Here is a 19,717-nt window from a genome sequence, read left to right as displayed (position 1 = left end):
ATTTGTAAGCGAAGCAGAAGTCACATGACATAACAACACAAATTCGGCTGTCATATGATAGTAGTTTCATTTTCAACATGGCTGCGCTGCACATCAGTTTTCTGCTCCAGCTGTTTTTCTGTCTTGTGTTTTCTCTACCCACGGGTCGAAACTCCATCTGCGGTTATAAGGTGAGTTTTGGCTTACTGGGTGAATTTTCTGAAGTTTTTCCTTGTAGGATCCTTAGGGGAGATTTGAGTAACTGTTAAATGGAAAAACTTAAGTTGCCACTGAGGGAAATATACAAAGAACAAAAATACCTTAGTAGTAATTATTTTGGACATTCGTTTTTTTTGTTTTTTGGGACATGAAGTCACGATAATTACATGGTGTTTGGGTCATGTACCTTGAAAATACCATGTTTTGGAACATGTACAGTGCATGGTACCACCACAATACGTTTCTGTAAGGGTCGGGACTGATGTCGTGCACCAACCAATACATTTATTTTGTTTATGGACTAATTTTTATTTAATTTAATTTTTTCGGTGTAGTTTAAAATATCACTTGACACAGTTTTTGCAATTTTGTCAGATCAATTTTGAATACAGGAGCTTTATTTCCCAGTAAAGTATAAAGGAAACGATTGTAGAATGAGGAAGTGAATATTTTATGTGAACTGTTTTTGTATGTTTTCACTGTTGATGACCTTGTTGGATCTTTTCAGTCATGTCCAGCCACAAAGCCTTCCATGCTGAACGTCCACCTGGTTCCTCACACACATGATGATGTTGGTTGGCTCAAGACTGTGGATCAGTACTACTATGGAGGTGAAGTTCTGTTCATGTCAAGTGTTTTATTGTTCGCAAACATGCATTGATATGGTAGTAGATTACATTCTTCATGTGACAGTCCATATTCTGCACATGACAGTCCATATTCTGCACATGATTTGTGTGCTGCTTGTCATATGATATGGCAACGCAGTGGAGATGTAATGTTTAACCTCACACCATAATACACAATGCAATTTTGTTGGTGTCAGGCTTATTCAAGCATGCAAATAAACCACAAACCTCTGTGTTTTTATTCCAATCTTTGCAATTTTTCAGACCGAAACAACATCCAGCATGCAGGTGTTCAGTATATTCTGGACTCTGTGATAGACCAGCTACAGAAGGATCCAGCCCGACGTTTCATCTATGTAGAGACGGCCTTCTTTTACCGCTGGTGGAGGCAACAGAGCCAGAACACACGCCGAATTGTGACTCAGCTTGTCAATGAGGGTGAGGAGGGTATTTGTTTTGGGGTCAGTGACTGTGGATATTCCTGAGGATATATATAATTATTATTTTTTTTTTTTATTATGCTAAAAATGTAAAGTTAACAGTATTAAAATTACTAATACACTTTCCTTACACCCTGAATCTTTATAATTATTTTCCATATTTAAGGATGTCTGAGATGATAAAAATAATTAAGAAAAGATTAATAAAACACATTTTAATAAAAACATTGCATGTAAAGGTGCTAAAATGTAAAATGATGTATAAAGTCCTAAAATACTTTCCTTACTTCCTGAATATTTATAATTATTTTCCATATTTAAGCATGTCTGAGATGATAAAAATGATAAAAAATAATAAAGAAAAGATTAATAAAACACTTTTTTACAAAAGCGTTGTTTTTAAAAATGCTAAAATGATGTAAAAAGTACTAAAATACTTTCCTCACACCCTGAATCTTTTCCAAAAAAATATTTTATTCAAAGCAAAAAATATTTTTCACAAATGTCATGAATTCTATACATTTCTTTCTTTTTCCGTAGGTCGTCTTGAGTTCATAAACGGCGGCTGGTGCATGAGCGATGAGGCCACCACGCACTATAGCGCTGTCATAGATCAGATGACTTTGGGGCTGCGTTTCCTGAATGACACCTTCGGCGAGTGCGGGCGTCCCCGGGTGGCCTGGCACATCGACCCGTTCGGACACGCCAGAGAACATGCCTCCATCTTTGCTCAGGTAATCATAGCACATTATATGAGATTATGAATGGTCAGTTTGTGGTATAGTGGTGCTGATGGTTCTTCCTTTTTTTATTTTTATAGATGGGCTATGACGGTTTCTTCTTTGGCCGTTTGGACTACCAGGACAAAGCTCGCAGGATGAAGACCAAAGAGATGGAAATGCTCTGGAGGGCCAGTGAAAGCCTGATGCCACCGCTCGCTGATCTCTTCACAGGTACTAATCTATAAACATGCTGTTTTATACTGTCTAATAATCCAAATTCAGTTTTTTTAATTCTCCCATAGTGCATGATATAGATCTTTATATATATAACTATATATTTTTTTATTTTTTGCTGCTTATTGCGCTTAAACAGTCAGATACACACAAAATAATGTCAAAATGCTGGTCTTGGTGACTATTCACTTAAATACAGTCAGTTATGTTTTAAGTGAAGGTAAACGGATATTAAAAATATCTATATGGCAGTTTTTCCCCATGGTATTGATGTCAAAATTGTGGCCAGTGAAAATGCTGAGTGGCTAGTAACTTTGAAAAACCACTAGCCAAAGTGGCTGGAGAGCAAAAAAGTTAATGTCAAGGCCCTCGGCCTCGTCCTGTGTGCAAGTGTGAATATTAGTTCAGACAAGTTTCATCTCTAAAGGCGTTCTCCCAAATGGCTATAACCCTCCTGAGGGCTTCTGCTGGGACCAGTCTTGTGATGATGCTCCCATAAGAGACGACCCAGACCTTGAGGACTACAATGTGGATGAGATAGTAGGCAACTTTCTCAATGCATCCTATAAGCAGGTAAGTAAACAGCATTGCAGCAATGCTCAGTCTAGTCAATTATATGTGAAGTTCACCCGTCTGTGGTTAGCATGGGTGTGCCATCAAATTTTTTTTATTTCCCAGGCTGCCTTTTATAAGACAAACCACATCATCATGACCATGGGTTCAGACTTCCAGTATGAGAACGCCAATCTCTGGTACAAGAACATGGATAAGCTGATCAAGTATGTAAATGCCCTGCAAGCTAAAGGGAGCATGGTGAATGTGCTTTATTCTACACCGTCCTGCTACCTGCAGGAACTCAACCTAGCCAACCTCACCTGGTTAGTGTGCATATATAGATAATACATTTAGAAGAGGATACCTCTCAAATGTTCCTTGTGACATTTTCCGGTCTTGGCTGTTTATCATAGGCCCCTGAAGACCGATGATTTTTTCCCCTATGCTGATGATGCTCATGATTTCTGGACTGGTTATTTTACCAGCCGGCCAGCACTGAAGTTATATGAGAGACAGAGCAACAGCCGACTACAGGTGAGACCCACAACCTTCCTCTCTGAAATAAAAAAAAAACAAAACATTTCTTTAATCCGTAATGTCTGGTTTTGTCCTTCTAGACATGCAACCAGTTGGAGGTGCTCGGCGGGCCCAAGTCCACATCGGGTCCTTTTGGTGAAGGGGACAGTGATACTATGAGTAAGTCTACATCTGTTGTAAATAAATCACTTATGTTGGCTTTAATCACTTGGTCTGTTTGAAATCTTATCCTTTTGATCAGAGAGGGCTATGGGTGTGGCCCAACATCATGATGCTGTGTCTGGGACAGAGAAACAGCATGTGGCAAACGACTACGCCAGGAGACTGGCTACAGGCTGGGAACATTGTGAGGTACAAAGATAAAATATTTCAACCTAACTAAGCATCATCCATTAGTGGTGCTTGCTACATATAATATCATATTATATAACAGCACACCTCTGCATAATAAGCCATATTATTAATATGGCTTATTATGCAGAGGTGTGCTGTTAGAATTAAATCTGTTTCCCCACTGTCTAAATATACAAATAAAACAACGATATTGCAAAACAAATATTTTGCCACTCTCCCTTTCTTGTTGTAGGTGCTGGTTTTTAATTCTCTGGCTGTTCTCAGTGGTTCTGAAGCTCTGCGTGTGTTCTGTGAGAATCTCAACATAAGTGTGTGTCCTCTCACAGAAAGCAGCCATAAGGTACGATACACAGTAGAGCTGCACGATTAATCGTTAAAAGATCGCGATCTCGATTCAAATATCCATGCAATCTCATTTTTAAATGACAATGATTTCACCTGTGCCTATTAAGCCTTTGACAAAATCACACTGGAACATTAAAATCGGATATTAAAAAGGTTGGATATTAAAACGGATGTCTATGGTAGTGATCAAAATAATCACCTTTTGATTTGAAAGTAACTTGGCACTTCAAGTAACGATTATATTGATTACATTGTTTCACCACTAGGTGGCGACAAGTGACTATTAAAAAAAATTACCGGTTTTTGTCATTGAATCATTCATTCAAGAGATTCATTCAAAAATGCTGATTCATTTTAAATAATTCTGATTAATTAAACATTTTAAATAGACTGCAGCAATTAACATTTAGTCAGAACCTCTAATAAATTACGTTATTTTGTTTAGTTGTTTTGTGCGAGCATCGTGATTCTCAATTTATCCCGAATCGTGTAGCTCTAATACACAGATTTCAGTAAATAAATGCATACAATAAAAAGCACATTCACTATTGAATTCTGATCATTCTTTTTCTTAATCTTTCTCAGTTCTCTATGAATGTGTACAATCCTCTGGGCAGGACTGTAAGCTGGCCTGTTCGTTTGCCTGTCAATGGTTCAGTGTACAGTGTTACTGATGCAAATGGAAAAGCAGTGGACAGTCAGGTTGGAAACTGTGTTTGCATGAATTACGAATCGTATGTGTTACATTTATGAAATGAAATCAATAATATTTCCACTTCTCTTGCTATCGGTCAGGTGGTCCCACTGTCCAAGTCCACACAGGAAGTTAGACGGAACAGGGGTTGGGCTAAAGGTGAGCTGGTTTTCCAGGTTGAAGCTCCTCCTCTTGGCTACAGTACGTACGTCATTTCCATGGTTCAGGATGAGCCTCCAGCATCCAGTTTTAAACCGACAGCCCCTCGCTCCATTCAGAACAAGGTAAACGGAGCAGTATAAGTGGAAACCATCCATTTAAAATCTTTACTATTATATCAATTTATAATAACTTTCCTATTTTAATATATTTTAAATGTGACATTTTCAGCATCCTTACTCCAGTCTTCAGTGTCACATGATCCTTCAGAAATCATTCTAATATGATTATTTGCGGCTCAAGAAACATTTATTATTATATCAATGTGGAAAACAGTTGTGCTGCTTAATATTGTGGTGGATATTTAGTTTTATTCTTTGATGTCACTTTTGATCAATTTAGTTAATTTGTATTAATTTCTTTCAAAAAATATTTACTGACCCCAAACTTTTGAACAATAGTATATGAAACTCAGATCTATTTTTTTTAGCATCTAATACTGCATCTTTATCTAGAACACGTTTTGTATTTATCAACTTGTACGCCATGATGAATTACCTTAGGTGAACTTGACTGGTGGTTTTCACATGCAAAGGTTAGCTAAATGAAAACAAATGTCATTTGCATGTTTTCATAGAACCGAAAGTACAATAAAAGATTTTTACATGACTTAAAGGTACAGTAGCAAAATATATTGAACTTTTAGGGTGAAAGAGTAATGGTAAATAAATAAATTATAAGAAAATAATTTTATTTTATATATAATTTTATTATATAATTATAAATTATATAATAAAAATAAATAAATAAATAGTCATTACTATTTAATAAAGTAAGTAGTAATTCTGATGCAACAAACAACTCAAAATCTACTAGTCAGTCCCACCAGGATTTCACACATTTATTTATTGCAATCAAAATGACTTATTTTGTGGTGATGAATTTATTGTTTTTTATCATTAGGATTCCACATTTCCACATTATGCAGAAATCTTTTGTTTTTGTTTTTTTGGAGTACTAAATTCTGACACACAACTTTTACACATGCAGGATGCTTTTTTGTTGTGTTTCACTGGCAGAATCGCGGAAAACTTGTGAGGCTGACCAGTGTTAAATTACACTAAAACTGCATCATGTTTCAATTAGCATAAATAATAAATCTATTCTTCTGTATGTGTTTTAGTTCTTAAAGGTGACCTTTGATGACACCACAGGTCTGTTAAGCAGCCTGACAAACCTGGAAACACAGCAAACCATTCGACTCACTCAGAACTTCTACTGGTCAGTTTAGGCTGATTCAGAATCAGTCTCTCCCTACAATTTAGCATTACCTTGTTTTTTGGATATGTACCATTCTAATACTATATTATTTTTTGAATTACCGTGGAGTACAAGCAAATACAATTAAACGTGAGTATGGTAATGATTCAGTACTGTACATTTTGCTTGTGAATCTGCATTGAATGTTTCCTTGTCGTGTTTGATAGTATAAAAAAGTGAATCACCATATTTGTATACTTACAGGTATAATGCAAGCGCTGGGAATAACAAGGAGAGCAGGCAGCCGTCCGGGGCTTACATCTTCAGACCAAATTCATCAGACCCCTTCATCGTTAACAATACTGCTGAAATACAGATGGTTACGGTGTCCAGCGCAGTTCAAGAGGTGACGCAGTGGTTCAGCCCGTGGGTGTCTCAGGTTGTCCGTTTGTACAAGGACCGCAGGGAACTGGAGCTGGAGTGGACCGTGGGACCCGTGCCTGTCGCGTGAGTCAACGTACACACGCATACACACAGTTCTCTAGATCAAGGATTTCCTGCGAAAATGAAAGTTAAGGCATTTTCTCTGAATATCAGCTCTCTTTCTCTTTACAGGGATGGTTTAGGGAAAGAAGTGATCACTCGTTTGGACACTGATATCGAGTCCTCTGGATATTTCTACACTGATTCTAATGGCAGAGAGGTTTTAGAGCGACGGTGAGGAGATTAAAGAAATGATTGAAATGGAAAACTGAAGAAAGAAAAGAGACATGACAGAAGTAGAATATCACAATTTGCTTAAATTGCTGTAGAAAGTTTCTTTTAATTGCTGTGTTGTTTGTCATGTGCGCTATTGTTTAAATGTTTAGGGTCAATGAGATTTTTTTTTTTTAAATGAAATTCTCAAGGATGCATAAATTGATCAAAGTGACTGAAGACCTTTATAATATTTCAAAAGATTTCTATTTAAAATAAATCCCTTCTACAAGAGTATGAAGCAGCACAACTGTAAATAATCTTAGGAGTGGTTTTGTCATTGTAGGAAAGATTATCGGCCCACTTGGGATTTGAAGCAGACAGAGACAGTTGCTGGAAACTACTATCCAATCAACTCACGCGCTTACATCAAGGCAAGTGTCCTGCAGCCAATCATGTCAGCTTCCTTATTTTCTTTTAAATCCTGTTTATAATTTTATTGATTTGTTTGTATAATGTATAACATATAATTTTTTGTCTTTTTATATTTCCATGTCTTCATCCTCGCTTTCTGTTGTCACTCAGATTGTCATAAATAGCCTTAAGCTGCCCTAACATGTCAAGAAATGTAATATATGTGTGTGTGTGTGTGGATTTAGGATGACAAGCGGCAGTTAACAGTTGTGACTGATCGCTCTCAAGGGGCCAGCAGCATCTATAACGGCTCGCTGGAAATCATGGTAAAGTAAAATGATCTTCCCTTCTCTCTGTCAAAATCTCTCCGTTCACTTCCGTTTAAAAATGCTTTTCTGGCTTTAATACAGAAGTTACTGTGTATTTTTAGAAAATGAAACTTGAACAAGGAGAACAAAATCTAAAATAAGTTAAAAATGAAAAATAAATAAACATAAATTAGTGTAATTTCAAATTAGGATTACTTTTTTTTCCCTTCAATATTTCTCTCTCCACCTATCACAAACTTTCAAGTAAATGTTTATAAACAAGACTTTACAAATTATTTTTATTTTAGGAAAGGTTTTAATTTAGTTTTTGTTTTGCATTCTCTTTTATTAGTTTTATTTTTATATACATGCTTTTTAATTATATTTATATAAATTAAATATTATTTATAACTGCATATTCCTAATATATATATATATATATATATATATATATATAGGAATATGCATTTATATTATAAATTATTATTTTCTTATGTAAAGTGCCTCCAAAATCTTCTTTTATGGTGCTATATACAAATAAAGTTTATTATAATAATAATTATTTATGAGATGGTCTCTTATTGCTTGTTTCCGACACTGAATAAAAAATAAAAATCTAACTGCGACTTCTTATCCCACAGTTCAGATTTGTTTTGTGCAATTGCGAGTTTACATCTCACAATTCAGACTTTTTTTCTCAGAATCCCGTTATATAACCTTGCAACTACGAGTTATAAAGTGAGAAATAAAGTCACACTTTTCCTTTATGGAAACAAGCTTTCATAGTTTCTATATGCTGACAGCTAATCAAACTCTCTCTCAGCTGCACAGAAGACTGCTGTATGATGATTTTAGGGGGGTGGGAGAGCCTCTCTCTGAACCAGGAGAGTTTTTTCATGGTTTAGTTGCTCGAGGGCGTCTGCTGCTGACCCTCACTCCCCCAGACACGGCCGCAGATGTCCACAGACCCCTCGCACAGGGCATGGTGCTCCAACCCCTGCTCTCCTTCCAGGACGGCACACCTCCCGCCAACACTAAACTGGAGGTTTGTAGAGGATCGGTGGATGGATGAACTGAACTGGTTCCTTATTATAAGCTTGAACTCTTTCATTCTCTCTCCCATAGTTCTCTGGGCTTCAGGCCGCTCTGCCCCCTGCTGTTCACCTGCTGACACTGTCTCAGTGGGATAAAGACTCAGTTCTCATTAGGCTGGAACATCAGTACCAGGCCAAAGAGAGTAAAACACACTCACAACCCGTTACGGTCAATTTACAGGTAACAATCAAATTTTTCATCCCCAGCTACCCACTTCCAGTAAATCCCGCTGTAGTTAAACACTGATTGTGTTTCATAGACAACAAACATCCAAAATAGTTCTGGTGCCATGCAAGATGTTCTAACTATTTAAATGATCTTATGCATTTGGCACTGCACTAAACTTGACTAATCTTTTAGCTTGGGCTCTTTGATGAACTGAAAGCTTTTATCTTCAGTAATGCAATGCAAGTGCTTTAAAAGACATAATGCAAGCGCTGGGAATAATTAGACAAATTTTTTTCCCCCACCTACACACTTCCAGTAAATCCCGCTGTAGTCAAACACTGATTGTGTTTCACAGAGAACGTGAAGCATGTTCATGATTTTCATTATTAAGAATTTTCATTATTAAGAATTGCCATTTCTTTAAAAAAATAATAATAATAATAATTCTCATCCAGTGGACCCTATAGCGGTGAACCGAAACTACAACAAATATAATTTTGCATTCCCATTTGGTCAGAAGAGAGAAATATGTCATATTTTCCATCACTGCCTTCGCCATGGTTTCAGAAACACCCACTAAGCAGCATTAACCAGTTTTCTGTTATTTAATGCCAAGGTAATAAAACACAAAGTATTGTCTTATAAATGTACATAAAATAAAAGGAAAAAGTGTGTGTGTGTGTGTGTGTGTGTATACACTGCTCAAAAAAATTAAAGGAACACTTTGAAAACACATCAGATCTCAATGGGGAAAAATATCATGCTGGATACCTATACTAATATGGACTGGGTAATGTGTTATGAACGAAAGGATGCCACATCGTTTGATGGAAATGAAAATGATCAACCTACAGAGGATTGAATTCAAAGACACCCCGGAAATCTAAGTGAAAAAATGATGCAGCAGGCTTGTCCATTTTGCTGAAATTTCATTGCAGCAACTCAAAATGGTACTCAGTAGTTTGTATGGCCCCCACGTGCTTGTATGCATGCCTGACAACGTTGGGGCATGCTCCTAATGAGACGATGGATGGTGTCCTGGGGTATTTCCTCCCAGATCTGGACCAGCGCATCACTGAGCTCCTGCACAGTCTGAGGTGCAAACAGGTGATGTCAGATGGACCGAAACACAATGTCCCAGAGGTGTTCTATTGGATGTAGGTCAGGTGAGCGTGGTGGCCCTTCAATGGTATCATTCCTTCATCCTCCAGGAACTGCCTGCATGCTCTCGCCACATGAGGCCAGGCATTGTTGTGCACCAGGAGGAACCCAGGACCCACTGCACCAGCATAGGGTCTGACAATGGATCCAAGGATTTCATCCCGATACCTAATGGCAGTCAGGGTGCCATTGTCTAGCCTGCAGAGGTCTGTGCGTCCATCCATGGATATGCCTCCCCAGACCATCACTGACCCACCACCAAACCGGTCATGCTGAACGATGTTACAGGCAGCATAACATTCTCCACGGCTTCTCCAGACCTTTTCCTGTCTGTCACGTGCTCAGGGTGAACCTGCTCTCATTTGTGAAAACCACAGGGCACCAGTGGCGGACCTGCCAATTCTGGTGTTCAATGGGAAATGCCAATCGAGCTCCCTGGTGCTGGGCAGTGAGCACAGGGCCCACTAGAGGACGTCGGGCCCTCAGGCCACCCTCATGAAGTCTGTTTCTGATTGTTTGGTCAGAGACATTCACACCAGTGGCCTGCTGGAGGTCATTTTGTAGGGCTCTGGCAGTGCTCATCATGTTCCTCCTGGCACAAAGGAGCAGATACTGGTCCTGCTGATGGGTTAAGGACCTTCTACAGCCCTGTCCAGCTCTCCTAGAGTAGCTGTCTGTCTTCCTGGAATCTCCTCCATGCTCTTGAGACTGTGCTGGGAGACACAGCAAACCTTCTGGCAATGGCACGTATTGATGAGCCATCCTGAAGGAGCTGGACTGCCTGCGTAACCTCTGTAGGGTCCAGGTATCGCCTCATGCTACCAGTAGTGACACTGACCCTAGCCAAATGCAAAACTGGACAAAACAGTCCGAAAAGATGAGTAGGGAAAAAATGTCAGTGGCCTCCACCTGTAAAACCATTCCTGTTTTGGGGGTTGTCTTACTGTTGCCCATCTAGTGCACCTGCTGTTAATGTCATTAACACTAAAGCAGCTGAAACTGATTACCAACCCCCTCTGTTACTTAACTGACCAGATCAATATCCCAGGAGTCTAACTGACTTGATGCTATTCTCTGAATAAAAAGTGTTCCCTTTATTTTTTTGAGCAGTGTATATATATATATATATATACACTTTTTTTCTTTAAAAATAAATATATATCATAAACATATATATAAACCTTTGCTAGATTTATGATGTTCATAACTGTGTCATCACAGTCGATGAAAAGCGTTTCATTTTCACAAATGTTTTTATATTTATTAATCATTTTATAAGAAGCAGTAAGGCACTTGAAGTCGTGCTATACCTATTGTAAGCATAGTCAGTTCAATCTTGAAGGCCTTATAGATTCTTATAGTAATAAAATAAAACAAAAAAACAGATAATTAATCATTTTAATACTGATGTTTCTGTTTTCGTCTGTGCAGAAGCTGTTTTCTACTCTCGAGGTGCTCGGAGCGTCTGAGATGAGTCTAGGGGCGAATCAATGGAAAGATGACATGAACCGCCTGCGGTGGAACACAGGTAACAATTACTCTGGGAACAATTGTTATTTACTCTAATTATATCTGAATGCTCAATTGTTAAAATTTTACCTTCCAGAAAAGAAATCAAAGCCCCTCAGTGTCAGAGACCCCTCACCATGGGAAGTGACACTAAACCCAATGGAGATCCGCACCTTTCTGTTACGGGTACGACTGCTGTAGAACTGACAGATCACTGTAAGAGCCAATCAGAGTGTAGAATTGCAGTATCTAAACCCTGCCTGCGACTGATTCAGATCTGAACTACATGGCATATGTTTGAGGATTTTTCTGTGTACTTCAGTTGCATAATCCAGGGAACAAAATTTCTTTTTTCTGTTTTCAATGTTCAAAGAATGCATTCTTCAAACTGCACTGTGCCACATGTTCATAAAGATGTATATGATCTATAAGAACTCTAAGTATTAAATTCAGGTTTCTTCTACATGAGCTGTCTTGGCCAAATCAGCATCGTATTTCTTCTGTGTTGAAGACACATCTCCTTAAATTCATTTGTGCAATAATTTTGATTGTATTTTTCTACTGTGCCTTTCATACAAAAATTACATTATTAATGAATGAACTGTGGCATAAATATAATGACCAGAAATAAAAATAAAAACGTTTTTAAATGATACGTGATGCGTACTGCTCATGCTGAATACATTACAAAAACACACGTTCACTTGATATTTATTTGCCAGGTGAAAATAAAACTATTTCCAATAATAAAATGTGTCCCACTTATTCCCTTACTCGTGGGCTACCAGGTAAATTAAACTTGCCTTGCACAAATCCAATTAACATAAAACAAGCTTTAGGTCCAAATCTGTACAGACCTTGTGAACAGAAGTGCAGACATTCAGACAGCTATAAGAGAAAAGTAATTTGCAAGTCATAAAGTCTCAGTCTTTAACTAGCTGTCACAGCTGTGTGATGTACATCCCGTAGTGAGAAAACCAATTAGTCCATCTTGTCCTCGTTGGTTTCTTGCTCATGTGAATAGCAGCATTTGTCTCCATGTGTACATGTTCCCTAAAAAAAGAAAGAATAGCATTTTTAGGTAAAGAGAGCTACTGTGATTTAATATGTATGAATTCTTGGTTATACGAGTGGTTTATTTTTAACTCTTTGACTACTAAATCTTAAAAAATAACTTTTTAAAATCTCACTTATACGTTAAATCATTTATCACACATCCTGGAAAAAGAGTCGGATAATTTTTGGACTTAAACAGGCCCTTTTACAATGTCTTGATTTTGTTTTTGGGTTCTACTAGAATAGGTTTTCATGCTTGAATGTTCAAAAAACAGATTTTTACATTGTTGCAGCCCCTCCTTCTAGGGTTGCGCGATATGCTCCATTTTCATATCGTCCTATCGTCAGCCTGTGAGATCGGCGATACACGATATTATCGCGAGGGGGGCGGGGCTTACTTATTTGATTATTAACTTGCTTATTTACTCATCAATTTGCTTGTTTTATTACTACGTTTTAAATGAGAATCTTTTTCTATTTTGCTAGCAAAGGTGGAGTGTTTATTAATAGGCTAAATCAGGTTATTTCCTGGTATAGTGAGGTAAAAAAAAAAAAAAAAAGATCCTAATCATTCTTGTATCTGACCATTCTTGTATATTTCAACATGTCAGCGGGAAATTTACGGACACACATTATCCTCTCATGCCGTTACAGATGCAGCATTTTGACTGTAGGCTGCTTCTGCACGAGATCATGAAAACACGTTTTAATTCATTGGGTCAAGAAAGAGTCGGAGTCTGCGATATGTCCTCCTCTGTCTGGATGCACTTCACTTATGCGCACCGCACTTCAATAAGCCCAAATAGCGCGGGTTTTAAATGCCGGGAGAAATCAGAGGCAAAAATCTAAAAGTCGATCGGTAGCCTACTTACTTATGACTTGACTCTGATAAAGGAAAATGGGTTAATCCGTTTACATGACCACATGCATTGTCAGTTTATTCAGCATAATCGAGTTAATAACGTGCATGTAAACGCGCTCATTCCCTGAAAGTGAAAGCAGAAACGGACTGCGCTTTCACTGCATTAACGGCGCGTTCTCTCAGAGACGACGGTGGATATAGCCTAACGGTAGGCTACAGCATCTTAATTTACTGGCTTAATATTTCTCTTGTGGACTTACATTATTGACAGTGAAAAAAATAGAAGAATATTTCTTGTTAAACAAGTTCGAAGTTGCTTGTGATTTTCACAGGCAGAGTTCAACAGATGCTTCGTGTAACTTTATTAGGCCTAGGCGGCCTATATAATTTTATTGATATTATTATTATAATTAATATTTTGTAATTGTACTGTTTTTAGTGTTTTTACTGTCATTAAATATTTTGTTAATGTGCTATGGAAACAAAATAGGCTACTGACGAACAACGATGCCGCGTCTTCATCTTGGCTCTGTATAAGAATGATGCGTCTGTTAAAACAAGCACTCTTGGCAATTTGTGAATGGATCACCTTGCAATTAAATTTCGTTGTGGGATGTAGTTTTTTTTAGTCTGTTTTAAAAATATTTTCTTTGAGGAGTCCTCATACGCGCGCGTCGGTGACGTCGCATGTGTGGTTATGTGATGTCGCAAGTGTGGTTATTGTTATGAATTTAGGCAAGGCAAATATAATTGTAAATATACTAGCTTCATAATAATAATAATGATTTAATACATTAATAGGAAAACGAGCCAGTTATCGTATTGATATCGTCAAAGGCATCTGCCATCGGCGATATCTCTGTCTATCGTCGATACACGATACTATCGTCTATCGGCACAACCCTACCTCCTTCTGAAAAACGCAATGTGCACTGATTGGTCAGCTGAATAAGTGTGTTGTGATTGGTCAACTGCTTTGAGTGCGTTTCGAAAATGTCACATCCTTTACCAAAAACGCAAGTTTCAACACAAAACTAACGCAACTCAACCAAGGCCTCGCCTGCTTTTTTTTTTTTGCGTATGCTTTCGGTGGGAATTATTTAAATTAGGAATATTGTGACGTTTACATTCCAAGAAGAAAACTCAATACTACAAATCGAGATGTTTCAGGGAGACATCAGTTCAGAAGCAGTGCTTACTGATATAGAGAATAACTCCCTTTGGAGTGGACTTTGTGCTTTGTAACTTTGCAGATCTTTTTCATGCTCAAACAGCAACATAACGCACTAAAGAAAGTTGGAAATGTAAAAAAAACATAATAGGTCCTCTATACATTCGAAAATTAAAAAGAAAAAAAATTCACTTATCAATTGAAATTCTCAAACACTGACCAATTTGGTAACGATACAGTAGCTAATAAAGCAATAGGGGTGCAACGGTACAGATAGCCCACGGTGCGGTCCGTACCTCGGTTTTTGGGCCACGGTCTCGGTTCGGTTTCGGTACATGTTTTGTGCAGAAAGAGACTGCCATTTCATCCCAAAAATATGTTTTATTTTTCTTATGAGCATAAACAGAATGTCACAGTAGGCAGAACATCTATGTATGGAATAAATTAACACTCTAGTCTGTACTGAACAACACTAAGTAATACAAGCTCTTCAACTATCACATATGAAATACAAAATGTAAACAAACACACTTCAAAATATTCAAGTGGATCCAAATTCCAAACCTTGATAACTGGTATATGAAGTGATCAATGTGAAAGAAAAAGTGCACTTTTACCTTTAACAAACATAAATTAGCTTGTGCTTTGAATAAAAAAAGCAGAGCAAAATAATATAATAAAAAAATACTGCATTCAGGATACAAAGTGCAATGTTATTTACTCATCCACTATTGAGAGATTCTTGTGCAAAAAGATGAGTCTATCAACACTGTCTGGTGCAAGGCGAGACCGGTTGGCACTAACGATGTCCCCAGCAGTGGAGAAAATTCTCAACTTTTCAGAATGCCGCAAGCGCACCGTAGGTCACGTGACAAGAACCAACCAGAGCGCAGCTGATGGTTGCTTTAGCAACGACAGACGCCTCCGGAGCGCAACCGCCCTAGCGCTTTGGAAAAAGGAGAACGCAGCGCGCCTAGCGTTTTCTACGCGTTTTTAGGCGCGATATGTGACCGGCGCCTAAAGCAAAAACTAAAAGGATCAGCGCAAACTCAATGGCAAAACCGAAGTACCGCGGGACACGAGGGTACATTGTCCCATGCAGGGCTGACCGAACGGTCCGGGATTTTACCGTGTACCGTTGCATCCCTATAAAGCAACATGTTTGAATGTCTCTGAGATCCCTATACTGTATTCCAGTGAACGTACCTTTCGGAACTTTTTACATGGGAGGCTCTTGAGTTGAGAAGAGTCTGTGATCGGTTTCTTTCTTTTACCCTGAAAGTGTTTTCTTTTGTCCTCCAGCTCAGATGAGATTCCTCCACTAAATACAAGAGGGAAAAAGAGATGATTAACACTTTTAAGATCAACTGAAAGATTTTGACTAAAGAACAGTAGTAGTATGACCAACCCAGCCCTGGCACGTGCTTTGGGTCCCCAGTTGGCCTGTGGGTTCTCCTGGAAACGCGTGAGGTGACGTTTCCGTGACTGAGGGTTTGCGTCCTCTCTGATCTCAAAGCAGGCCTGAAGACTTAATGAGTGAATACGAAGATTAAGGGTAGTAAAGTTGTATATTTTATTAACCAATTAAACTAAACTAAAAGGCACAGCAACAGATATGACAGGGATTTTAATATAAAATGTAAAATAGCCACTAGATGAATAAATGTAAGGCGTCTGATGCTTACGTTGGCTCTGTGGAGAGAATGCGGTGGGCAGGACTGGTTTCCGATAACCGCTCTCTCTTCACAGGGTTGGACTTTTCCTGAGGGATAAGCAAACAGAGAAACTACATTAGAAAACAAGGCATTGTCTTAAGAACTTTTGGGGAGGATCTTAAGAGTGAATGGGACTCACTCACCCAGCAGCGCATGATATCCCATAACACCCCAGCGGGAGCGTCTGTCTTCACAGCATTCTTACAGGCATGAGAAAAAGACACTCTGTACCCAGCGTACAGGAGAGCTGACCTACACAATAGATAGAAAGTGAGGACACACTGCTATCTACATACAGGGCTTGACACTTTTTTGTTCTCCAGCCACTGTGGCTAGTGGTTCTCCAAAGTTACTAGCCACTCAGCATTTTCACTGGCCACAATTTTGACACCATGAGGAAAAACTGCCATTTAGATATTTTTAATATTGTCTCATAATTTGGCAGCCTATATTAGGCAGTTGTCACTTAAAAATCTGACGCACGGATCCATTTCACAGTTACACACGCATTTTCCTTCTCAACTGCTTACGTTCACTTAAAACATAACTGAATGTGTTTACGTGAATACTCAAGACCAGAATTTTGACATTATGTGTGTGTATTTGACTGTTTAAGAGCAAATAACCTGTGAAAAAGAACTAAATTTGGCCTTTTTTCACCTTTTGCCATTGGTTTTTGGCTTGCTGAGTTGGGGACATTAAATTTAACATTTAATTTAATATTCAACAATATTATTGATCTGCCTGCACTGACACCATTATATGAGAACTGAACTGCATTGGATGATGACATCACGGTTTTCTCCAGAGCGTCTATATATATAAATTAACTAAATTAATATCTTTTTTACAACAAAAACGAAACATCACTGAACTTACTTAAGCTGGACTGTGAAGCTATTTTCTTCTGGAAACAAACTTTGTTGCATTATTTTCCTGTTATCTCTGTAAAGCTGCTTTGAAACAATCTGTATTGTAAAAAGCGCTATATAAATAAATGTGACTTGACTTGACTTTATGTGCCACACTTTGGGTGTCTGTGAGCACAAAATCTGTGGAAATTATTCGCAATACCCGCAATCCCATGCCGAAATTCAAGCCCTGTAACACCAACAATATTCATCTGGAGGAAATGAAACGAGCGAGTGAGGGGAGGCGGGTTTGTGTCAAATTGCTGTCGTAGAGATGAGAGAGCGAGAAAGTGCAGCTGGTATCGTGTATCTACAGAAAATTAGTATTGGAATATTACTTCAGATATTTAAGTATCGAGATGTATTGAAAAATCGATATTTTTGACAACACCACATTGCACTTAGTTTTTAATTTAGATGCCATTTTAAAAGACTACAATTGAAAATGACAATTGAACCAAAGTGGCTAATAGGAGTGACTGCGTTACACGCCACTGCTGAAATCCACCTCCATTTGGCAGGTTGGTGGGTGTTAATGTAAAGCCCTGTCTACATATCTGTTACAGTGCAGTACAGTATGTATATGTGTATATATATATATATATATATATATATATATATATATATATTCATGTGATAGATGAATTTTCAGCATCATTACTCCAGGGTTCAGTGTCACATGATCCTTCAGAAATAATTCTAATATGCTCATTTGCTGCTCAAAAAACAGTTCTGCTGCTTAATATTTTGGTGGAAATTGTGATACTTTTTTTCATGATTCTTTAAATAACAGAATGTTATTGGGATTTATTTGAAACAGACATGTTTTGTAACATTATAAGAGTGTTTACTGTAACTTTTGATCAATTAAATGCGTATTTGCTCAATAGAAGTCAATATTTAAACTTTTGAACAGTAGTATATAATAAGCAGGTTGAAAATGTTGTATTGAGTTTACCTGAATTGCAGCATGGGCGGCGTGTTGCAGTGAACTGTGCTGCTCAGATGATCTAAAGCATAGTACAGAGGAACATCCTGCAGCTCCTGAAACACACATCTTTCACTCAGCACTCATTCTCTGTTCAGTGAACCAAATCTGTTATTGCCTGGAGATGTTAAAGATGTTATAATTGTGTTGATGATTATTAATACTAAGTTTAATAATGACTGACCTCAGTCACCATGCTAAGCACCCCTTCGATCCGCTTGGACGTTCTGAAGCGAGTGGGGTTCCCTGAAACGGCACCCAGAATCTTCTGAACAAATGTAATGTCATGAAGAGGCTCTGCCCAGACTGGGCCACCCAACTACAAACACAGAGAGAGGAACAAAGAAATCAAAACTTCATGGTTGAAATATACTATAGCTTATATACTATATAATATCTGGCCAAAATTTTTTTTTATGTTATGGAAGATAACTGATAAATGGCTGATATTAAAATTATATACTATCTTGTCTAAATATATAAAAGAGAGAACACTTAAAAACTAAAACCAATCATTTTAAACACTACAACATTATAATTTACAGCAGTATTTCCCAAACTGGCTTTGTGATGGAACTGCAGGGGGTTTGTGAGCTGATGACAACAAATTAATTGAATCATAAAAACGTAAAATAAATAATTTTGAAATAAAAACAATCCAAATAAAACACTTATTAAAAAGACTAAATATTTTATTTGTTTACCTGCATGTCATGTGACAATTAACAAACCTCAGGGAACCATCACCTTGCAAATGTGTTGTTAAATTATTGAAAAATATAACTGCACACTCACTTGTAAGTTTATTTTTTCCAATGTTTCAGCAACAAGCCTTCATCACCTTGATAAAGACTGATTGACAAAACACTGGTAAAAATAAAATTGTGAGAGTGCAGCTAAATTTTTCCCCTAACTTACACCTACATAAAGAGTTGAAACATGAAACTTAAAATCTGAGATGGTACTTCAAATAAATATTTTAGGTCAAAGGGTTACAGCTTTTTTTGGGGAATCCCTGATGAACAGTATGAAAAATGTATGTTAATTTTGATTCATATGAATGGAAATTAATATTAGTTCATTGCGATTTTATAAAGATGACACATAACAGCGTTATTAAGTTATTTGTGTTTTTTAAGACATATTAAACATAACAATAGGGGAAATTAAATGGAACAATTAAATATCTGTAATATTTGCTGATATACATCCAATATCAACTGAATTGGATGTATGGAACAAAATCTATAATATCGGCAGATAACCAACATGGTTTATAAGTAGGGATGCATGATATACAAGTACAAACATCAAAGGGATATATATATATTTTTTAATAAACATAAGAGGAGATATTGATGGTTCAGACCTGGTGTCTCTGCCCACAGTGTTCACAGTTAGGCCCTACAGGTGGTCCAGTGGCTGCTGAATACTTCATTCTGTAACAAACACATAAATATACATAATGATACTTCCAGTACAAAAGCATTGAGAAAAATGTGAAACGGGAGATAAAAGATCAATCCTGGAGGTAGA

General features: G+C 37.6%; 2 protein-coding genes across 9 annotated transcripts in view; one reads left to right on the top strand and one right to left on the bottom strand.

Moving 5' to 3' along the window:
• Positions 1-12,220, top strand: man2b1 (mannosidase, alpha, class 2B, member 1). The gene is made up of 22 exons (XM_081357541.1): positions 1-170; positions 707-809; positions 1,092-1,265; positions 1,808-2,001; positions 2,088-2,220; positions 2,651-2,796; positions 2,902-3,101; positions 3,192-3,312; positions 3,396-3,474; positions 3,557-3,666; positions 3,902-4,009; positions 4,600-4,716; positions 4,810-4,992; positions 6,051-6,148; positions 6,392-6,634; positions 6,743-6,844; positions 7,170-7,257; positions 7,483-7,563; positions 8,369-8,590; positions 8,671-8,820; positions 11,401-11,497; positions 11,576-12,220. The coding sequence occupies exons 1-22, from the start codon at positions 78-80 to the stop codon at positions 11,677-11,679; spliced, it is 2,946 nt and encodes a 981-aa protein (XP_081213667.1). The 5' UTR covers positions 1-77; the 3' UTR covers positions 11,680-12,220.
• Positions 12,178-19,717, bottom strand: part of trmt1 (tRNA methyltransferase 1) — a 14,209-nt gene continuing 6,669 nt past the window's right edge. For all 8 annotated transcript variants that reach the window (XM_081357543.1, XM_081357546.1, XM_081357545.1 and 5 more), the window contains exons 9-16: positions 19,551-19,620; positions 18,366-18,500; positions 18,152-18,237; positions 16,426-16,534; positions 16,253-16,329; positions 15,976-16,095; positions 15,774-15,888; positions 12,178-12,531 (exon numbers count right to left, since the gene is read on the bottom strand). In XM_081357543.1, coding sequence (XP_081213669.1) covers positions 12,460-12,531; positions 15,774-15,888; positions 15,976-16,095; positions 16,253-16,329; positions 16,426-16,534; positions 18,152-18,237; positions 18,366-18,500; positions 19,551-19,620 — 784 coding nt within the window. In that variant the 3' untranslated portion in view covers positions 12,178-12,459. The remainder of the gene's footprint in view (positions 12,532-15,773; positions 15,889-15,975; positions 16,096-16,252; positions 16,330-16,425; positions 16,535-18,151; positions 18,238-18,365; positions 18,501-19,550; positions 19,621-19,717) is intronic.

This window comes from Scardinius erythrophthalmus, assembly GCF_964197995.2.
Source record: "Scardinius erythrophthalmus genome assembly, chromosome: 25".
NCBI lineage: Eukaryota > Metazoa > Chordata > Actinopteri > Cypriniformes > Leuciscidae > Scardinius > Scardinius erythrophthalmus.
This window is presented reverse-complemented; position numbering and strand designations above follow the sequence as displayed.

Coding starts and splice junctions, on each gene's coding strand:
- man2b1 (XM_081357541.1), top strand. CDS start 78: ATGGCTGCGCTGCACATCAGTTTTCTGCTCCAGCTGTTTTTCTGTCTT. Junction 4,993..6,050: donor CTCGCTCCATTCAGAACAAG/GTAAACGGAGCA, acceptor TATGTGTTTTAG/TTCTTAAAGGTGACCTTTGA. Junction 6,845..7,169: donor AGAGAGGTTTTAGAGCGACG/GTGAGGAGATTA, acceptor TTGTCATTGTAG/GAAAGATTATCGGCCCACTT.